Source organism: Cebus imitator, unplaced genomic scaffold, assembly GCF_001604975.1.
Source record: "Cebus imitator isolate Cc_AM_T3 unplaced genomic scaffold, Cebus_imitator-1.0 Scaffold9, whole genome shotgun sequence".
In the NCBI taxonomy this organism is placed as follows: domain Eukaryota; kingdom Metazoa; phylum Chordata; class Mammalia; order Primates; family Cebidae; genus Cebus; species Cebus imitator.
This window is the reverse complement of record NW_016107324.1, coordinates 2,473,185-2,482,079: the sequence shown is the minus strand read 5'-3', so window position 1 is coordinate 2,482,079 and position 8,895 is coordinate 2,473,185. Positions and strand designations below refer to the sequence as shown.

General features: G+C 37.5%; 1 protein-coding gene across 8 annotated transcripts in view; it reads right to left on the bottom strand.

Moving 5' to 3' along the window:
• Positions 1-2,369: 2,369 nt before the first annotated feature.
• The window catches only part of EYA1 (EYA transcriptional coactivator and phosphatase 1), a 155,462-nt gene continuing 148,936 nt past the window's right edge, over positions 2,370-8,895 (bottom strand). For all 8 annotated transcript variants that reach the window (XM_017544544.2, XM_017544553.2, XM_017544579.2 and 5 more), the window contains one exon: positions 2,370-4,336. In XM_017544544.2, coding sequence (XP_017400033.1) covers positions 4,256-4,336 — 81 coding nt within the window. In that variant the 3' untranslated portion in view covers positions 2,370-4,255. The remainder of the gene's footprint in view (positions 4,337-8,895) is intronic.

Genomic DNA, 8,895 nt, shown 5'->3' with positions numbered 1-8,895 from the left:
CTCCCCTTTTCCTCCATCTGACCTATGTAAATATTTAGCCACCACTAAAAAGCAACCTAGGTTTACATTTCCACCATGTTTGTCTAAATCTGACCACTGTTTGCTGGGACTGTCCTAATAGCCTATTAACTGGTTTTCCCATTTCTTCTCTTGCTCCTTTCCAGCTCCTTCTCCACCCTCTTCTCCACTCAGCAGCCAGATGATCATTTCAAAGAGTAAACTAGACCAGGTCCCCCCACTAGGTAAAACACTCAGTGGCCTCCCATTCACTTAGAACAGTACCCAAATTCCAGACCACAAACTCAAGGTCTTCCTGGTTGCCTTCCCTTTACAAAGGCATCTCCTGCTCCTCTCCTCTCAGACCCATGGGTGTGGTTCTCATTTGGAGGATAAACAGAGTGTTCTCCTCTGAGGAGCTTTGCCTGCATGTCCTGCCCCTCATCTTTACACGCTTCCAACTTCTTAGCAGTCAGGTCTTGGCTCAGACATCTGTCTATTCTATTAGAGGAAACTTATGCCTGTCATGGACCCACGTTCTGTTTTATTTCCCAGAAAGAAACCTTTTGATCTGAATGTAGCTTATTCATGCATTTAGTAATTCATTTATGGTCTGTTTCCACCAACTCCAATGTAAACTCAGTCCTTGGGGCATGGACATCCTACCCTCGGCACCTGGGACAGTGTCACACTGTTGAGGGTTTGAAGGCAGTGAGTCTTTATTGAATGAAATATGGACTTCCAATAAAGGCATAGAGCGAAAGAAGAGAAGGAGCTAACACTGCATACCATGGATATAGGAGTTAGGAAGAAATCATTTAGGCAGATAGTGAGGGTACTTGGTAAGGTTTTTCTTTTAATGAAAAGCAGCCCCCAAATAATTTTCTTAGAGCATCCTGTAAAATTGAGCTGCAGACATAGACAAGCAAACTGGAAGCTTGCACCAGTGAGTGCCAGCAGTTGGGTCAATAGGAAAAGGCTACCTGGGACTAGGCATGTTCAAAATGGCGGCTCCATCTTCCCTTCTCTTTGCCAGCCTCATATACAGTAAGGAGCAACAAGATGGGCTGGCCAAGTGGAAAGCCCACTTGCATAATATAGGGTAGGGTGACCAGCCTTCCCCATGTGCTATGTAAATGTCACACCTCATCCAACCAATCTGTGGTTAAGGGAGAGAGCTGTTCTCCTTTCTCTCTTTCGTCTATTTTAAACCTCAACTCCTAAACCCACTCCTTGTGTGTGTCTGTGTCCTTAATTTTCTTGGTGTGAGATGATGAATGAAGCTGCTCCACCATGGTGGGAGAAAGGGTCTGCAAAGGAGGAAAAACTGGAGCTGGACATGGTTTGGGTGGGATTGAGGATGAGGTGAAGGAGGGCAGTGAGAATGCTTTGAGCAAAGACAAGGCAGAGATGCTTGAGGGCTTTTTGATGAGCTTAGTATGCTAGCCTAGTATACTGAAGAGCTGAGGTATGCTAGTCTAGTGTACTGAAGATCTGCTCTTTTCAGTAATGAGAGAGAATGCTGGGAAGAAAGTAGACTGTATTTGGAGGTTCTAGTATGCCAGGGGGAAAAATCTGAGCCCTAAATCCATGATCAAAGAGGAGCCATTAAAAATTTTGATCAGGAGGTATCACAGTAGAGGTGGTGCTTTAGAGAACTCATCTTTTGCGTATGCCCTCCATTTGGCCTGTTTTTCATACTTTCTTAATTTAAGCTCTAAAAACCCCTTAACTCCCCACCACTGTCTCTCTTTAAAGATTTTCCCCAAACTCTTTTCATTCTTGGGGTGTCAGGGCATGCTCAGTGGCACCTCATAATTCAGGCCATTTGACCTGGTATGTGAAAATGAAAAATACACATCAGGGGCCTGACAAACGGGCAAGGCAATGTATTTTTGATTTTCATGTGTTTTCATGTATGAATGTGTGTTTCTAAGATTAAATTCTCAGGAGGAAGTCAGTTGTGCTGTTTTATAGCTCTCTGTCAATGATTAATCTGGCCAAATCATAGAGGTATCTGTTGATGAAACTGCTTTATAGTGCCATCCCTTGAGTATGTAAGTGGCTAAATCTATGCTCTGCAATCCAAGATAGTTTATGCTGAATTATGTTCTACAGTAGATATATCTGAGTAAGGGTCCATTTTATATAGTTTTTGGGGAAGTGAAGAACTTTTCCATTCATCAGTACTTAACAGTGATCAAAGAAACAGCTGTTACCTTTCAAGTTCAGTCCCCTAAAGAGCTGATACAGCCATCACTGCAGTTACTTCATACAACTTCCTTTTGTTGGACTTCAGGTGTTTTCATGCAACCAAGATCCTGCTCTTTCATATAACCAAGAGAAAAAGATAATCCCGATAGTCAGGGAGCTTACAGTACGTCACAAATCAATTTTATTAACTTAAACACAAAATTAATGAAGAAAAATTCTGTACACATTGGTGGACACAGCACACCTTTATACAGTAAGGCCAAGATAAACTTTGTCTTTTCAGACTGCAGAGCACAAAAACACAAAATGAAAAGGTTAAAAAATTGTCAACTTGTTTGCTTCAAGCAAAAAAGGAGAAAAAAATTCAATTGTGAATTCAAACAATTTGGTTAATTCACAAATGACTAATTCTAGCAGCAACCTGCAACTTCAGAAAAGGATGAAATAGCTCTTCAGCTACTTTAGGTCAAAGCTGGTGGGTTTTTTCCCCCCAGTATAACATTAAAGATGATTCATCCTAAGAGTAATTTCATGACAGTGGATTGCATTACATGAGAGAAAATATTGCCCAGCCAAATGGACCCCTTTTGGAGAAACTCTTACAGTGTGGCAAATGTGATGATAATTTTAATTCCCCAGATCTATGCCTGTCATGTAGTACATAATGCAGGTGGAGAGGAACATTGTTTCCATGGTGATGACAATGGCAATGAACTTTCCTCTGGGTGGGAGGAAGACAGAGAAAATACGCATGTAGGGAGTAATGCAAAGTTTGCTGATTTCTGGATTAGCATCGTGTGTCTTCCTTTATCTAAAGAAAATGCAGACACGATAATAATTCTGAACACATGAAAACTTTGTTAGTCTCCAATTCATGAACCATTTTATTAATAAAATATATCTACTATCTATATTCTTTCTGTGGGAGGAAGCATTTGAATAATTATTTTTTCCAAGTAGTTATGTATAATACATTAGTGGGAAATGAAAAAGTGAGGTGGCAGGAGAAATTTTTTTTTCAAATTGTTTAAGAAACTGCTGTGTTATTTCATCAACGCCCTCAGAAGAACTGATGGGGGGAAAATTTAGAAAACAAAATCCTTACTGACACTTGACATCCATGCTTTTGGTCTTGACAACATTTATCTAAAAAAAATGTATTATCTACATATTTATATCCAACACTTAGATAAGCCATGGCACATGAGTTTGTGCACATGCTGCCTCATGCTTCACTGTCAAGGCATTGCTACCTTTCAACATCATTTCCCTAAACAATATGTAAAAGAATCATCCATTATTACAAATTTACACCAAAAATTCTTTCTGTACATGATTGTCTCAGTGATGTACATATTATACGTTTAAATTAGACATACTTAAAACTATGCGATGTGCTAAAATTCAAAGTACTGTACTTGCCATGTTGTGATGCAAAGGCCTTGAATCACTTATTTCTAATGCTATTTTCTCTTCAATTATTTAATGTCAAAAGAGCCTGGTGGGTGAACTGTGGGGTATGTGAATTATACCTCAATAAAGCTGTTTTTTTTTTAAGTCTGTTCATAAATAAGTAGAGATGTACAGATTACCCTGGGTATGAGAAACCAAAAAGTAAACCTTCTTTACATGAAAATTTCTCCACTGATATTCAGGAAACACATTTCAGTCTCTGTTGTGCAATCAGGTTTGCTGTATTGGAGAAGCTGTTCACATCACATTGAAAATGCTAACAATTGAAGCGTTTGCAGGTCCTCTCTTCACAGGTTTGAACCGTGTAGTTAATGTGGCAGACACATTACGCTGTGCTAGAACATTCTCATGGCTTTTCATTGGATTCACAGTACCAGAGTCAACAGCTGTTCTGAAGAAATAGACGTGGTCCTCCATTCACCACAAGGGCAGAGGTCAAGACTGACAGCAGCTGTGCATCAGCAGGCAGAAATCGCTAAATTCGGGAGGCCGTTGCTGATGCAAGACTGGGGCCTGCTGGATCTGTCCCTGGTCACAGAGCAGCTGTGTGGTGTCAAAGTGCTGAGCGTTGTTACAGGTACTCCAGTTCCAAGGCGTGGTGCAGGGCCATGAGGTCCGAGTGGCTGGAGATCCTCCAGAAGGGCATCGCGTGCTGCAGGAGGGGCACATATACAGGTGAGGACAGAGCACCCAGTGCCATCCCTGCTGGCTCCTTTGGAAATCCACTTCCATGCTCAACCCCATTTTCAATATTGTGGAAAATGCCAGCTAACATCTTAGCATCACATCTGTTTACAATAAAAATTCCAACTTAAACTTCGGGTAAGAATACTGGACTGAGTTTTAAAATGTAATCTAGAGTCTATTTCTTGGAAGAAGGGGATGGATATTTCCTAACTGGATCTACACTGTGACTTGAATGCCAATTCCAAGCTTTAAATAAAAGAATGTTGCCAAACACAGCAGCTTTTCAAAATACATACCCAGTATTTTTCATGATTAAAGTTTAAAAAGCTTGTACTTTATGAGTTTAAGCAGTTTTCTCTAGTTAGTAGTACTTTACATTGTCTCTAACTTAATTGTGGCTCATATATGAAGCAACTTTTTTCCATTTATTTTCTTCAGTTATTCTTCATATTGGCCTTAAAATGGCTTTATCCTATGGAAAAAATTTTAAATGAACATCTAAAGTTGTTTTTTGTTTTGTTTTTGTTTTTGTAGTTGTTGTTTATACCTCAATCTAAAAATCTCATTTCAGTAATGGTAATATTTGCGAAACACGTGAACAAACCAAAGACAAGAAAAACAGGAAGAAACAAGAAGCTACGTCATTCATGAAGGGTGAAAATGTGATGAACTTTTAATGCCCCAAAGCACTATAGTAAGTATTAATGCATCAGTAAAACCTTTTGAAGAGAAAGATAATCGCCACGTTCCAGAGGACAAAATTCTGTTTACCTTAAAGACTAGGATTCTTATGCAAAAAATTAATGTGGAGCCTGGAGTATAATTTGCAATTATTGTTCCGAGAAATCTGAAAAAAATTTCAGACTAATAGAATTTCACATAGAAGCAAACAGAAATGAGTTTTTTTTTTTTTTTTTTTAATGTGTAGGTAACAGTGGAAGCCATTAACCGTTTTGATATATAGATCACACAGCTGCTACATACTGGGATACAAACTATTACTTATTAATAATGTATTTGTCTCAGATTATCTTTTGAAATCAAATACCACATTCCAATATTAGATGCAGACCTTTCTGGACTCAAGGCTATTTTGGAATATCTGTATATATTTGTTACTGAGTGTTAATGGAATAGTCTAAAAATGAGTACTAAATATTTATTTTTAGGAGGATGCTCCACTTGGCAACTTCACCATGTAAGATGCAGCAATGCACACTCATTCAGAAAGAGCCACTGTGCCAGGGGCAGAAGATGCATATGTTGCTGGCTTACCCTCTCTCACAGTCTGAGTAGTAAAAATGCACAACAATCATCAGTGTTCATCTATGTCTTGTAGGAGAAGAGCAATTATCTTTGTCTAGGAAACTGGGAAAATATCTGAAAAAAGGTGATAGTTGAGCTAGGTATGAAGGATTAACATTCAGATGGCTGTGTGTGTTGGAGAACAGAAAATAATGGAGAAATTCATTGTTGGCATACTGGCTGGGTATGAGAGAGACTTGGCTGGTTACATGAGTGGCTGCAGGAGCCAGCTGATGCAGGGCCTAGTAAGCCCTGCTAAGGAGTTTATCTGTAATAATCTCCCAATAGTTACGATTTATTGGATATTGGGTTAGGCACTCTGCTAAGCAACACAGAGAGACAGAGGTATTACTCTTACTATTGTGGTAGTTAAAAAACGAAACCCTGAGGCTTAGTGATGGAACAGAGAGGTCTGAATAATAGCTGGTAAGGAGTGAAGCCAAAATCCACACCAGGTGTGACTTTGAAGCTCATATGCTGTAATGCCTTCTACCTGTTTTCTGTGGGCGTTTTATATTCAGCTGTGTAAATTATCAGCACCACAGAACAGGTTCAATCTCTCTCTCTGCCCCCATCCATTCTCTGTGGGGTTACAGACACTGGAAAAGAGTGACTGTGATTCATAGATCTTGGTTAGAAAAATGTTTGATCAGTTATAGATTTCCTCCTTATTAGAAGAGAAATTCATGTTGTAAAATGTAGAACCATAAAAGGAAATACCAATAATTTCTTATCCTACTCCACAAAGCTAACCACAATAAACATTTCTTTATATTTTCATACATGTACACACTAACACAGTTGAAATGTCTATCCAGTATGTACCATTCAACATTCTAGTAATTTTACTACTTAATCTCAAATCCATTTAAGACACATTTTAAAAGAAAACTATTATTATTTTAAAAGTTTTCAAGTATTCAACTGTGCAGTGTTTATATTTAACCACCTACTTGCTATCTATTTTATATCCTCTTTATTTCTAATTGTTTTTCTTATAAAAACAAAAATATTTGTGCAAAGTGGAATGGTTTTTTTCAGAGCAGGTTCAGTCAAATTCTTTTGCATGTCAACTGTCTGAGGTTCCATATGTTCCTCATAGACAAGTTCTCTGCATATACATCCATTAACAATGCAAATCTGAAAATGATTGTTGCAATCAGAACCCTGCACTGAAGAATGCCATGACTCTCACAGAAATTGAAAAGGAAACTGAAAAAATTTCTTTGGTACATAAAGTATAAAGTGGGGATTTAGTTCCATAGTAAACAAAGGACTGGTTCAATGGGTATGAGTCTCATCTGTACTTGGGAATGGGTTGATGCCACCTAGAGAACACTTATGTTTTTCTTTTAAACTATACTCAACACTATCTGGAAAAGTGAGATGATCCACAAACAGCCCTAAGTTGGTTTGTTTACTGGCACTAAAATACAAATGGCTTTAGTCTTCCTGTAGAGAGTATTAATAAGAACCACCTCGTCAAGCAGCAGTCTGAAATGAGGTCAAAATCAGGTATGAAAAAAAGTATATACTTCTCATTTGTGTTAAAAATATTTATCTGTGCTTTCACATGCACATGTCATATTTAGAAAGTTTTGCAGATGGAGTTACAAACACTTTTCGAATTGTAACGTTATCAAGGGAGAACTTAGTATGAAACTTACTGTACAACATTGCTCTTTTATTTGTGTATCTCCTTCTCCTCTAGACATAAGTATGCTCTTTAAGGATGAAGATGAAATCCAATTCAAAACTTGGCATACGGTAAGTGATTAACTATGAATGAATTTATGACTTTACAAAAATAACACTCACTGTAGTTGTTTATAACCTTGATGTCCCACTTAAACTAAAAACAAAAATTGCTTTACAAATGTTATTTTATAAAAAGTAGCTTGTATTTTTCTCCTCAATAAGATTGAAATCAGGCATTATTTATCAGGTTCTCAGCTTCATCTTAGAATGTACATATAAAATGAACATCTAATGAAGCCTTTGCCATCGTGTAGAATAATGGATGCTTGCCATTGTGTAGAATAATGGATGCTTGCCATTTTTTCTCCCTTTGCCATTAACAAGAGATTTATTTTAAGTAGTTCTCTGAAAATAATTTAGCATGGCCACTTTTACTACTCTAGAAATGAAAACTAGGTGTCAAGGTACAGGAGACTATTACCTACTTTTATTTTTTTTTTAAATAATCATACCTATGTCTAATCATTTTCTTTCAAGCCATGTTGCATTAAAGAAATAATTTTATGGTAAGAAAGAACAACTGGTAGATTTTGACAACAAAAGACATATGTCAAAGGAAGACTTCTATAGGTAGAGACTTCCCACAATCTTTCTAGGAACAAGGATGCACTCACACAAAACTCTTGTAAAAGATCCTTTTAGAATGAGGTGGTTCTTTTATAAAACAAAGGTATTGCTAACTTTTTCTCTTTGAAGGGGGTACTTTTTATGATACAAATTGTAGAGCTAGATTAAATTACTGATGAAAGGCCTTGGACTACATTGGCAAAGAGAATAAGGATGACAGAATAGATTTCAGTTGACCATTAACAAAATGGGCAACTGGTAGATTTACTTACTGGGTTTTGTTTCTGTGCTTTAAAAAAAGTAACAATCTCTAGCAAAAGAACATTATTTAGGGAGATGACAGATCTCTACAGGGAAAAGAGGAACATGCTGTATTAGAGTTTGAAGGACATAGGAAACTAAGAGAGACAAGCTAAAATAGTTAAAATCAATTCTGAAGCAATGTAAAATGTTTTGATTTGGCAGACATTTTGTGCTCATATGTGCAGAACTTCACTGGTTTGCTATAAATTTTATTTAATAAACTGCTCAGGCTAAAGCATATATCAGAATTAATTATGTGTTTTTAAAATTTAATCATGAATGTAAAATTAGGGGAAAGAAGACACTTATATAGTTATAGCTAACTCCTGAAAAGAATTGCATTTCACTCTAATAATTTTTTGAAACAACATGTAAGTTCTTTTTTGTAAGTCATATTTATTTAAGATATATAAATGGCTGGGCGCGGTGGCTCACGCCTGTAATCCCAGCACTTTGGGAGGCCGAGGCGGGTGGATCACGAAGTCAAGAGATCGAGACCATCCTGGTCAACACGGTGAAACCCCGTCTCTACTAAAAATACAAAAAATTAGCTGGGCATGGTGGCGCGTGCCTGTAATCCCAGCTACGCAG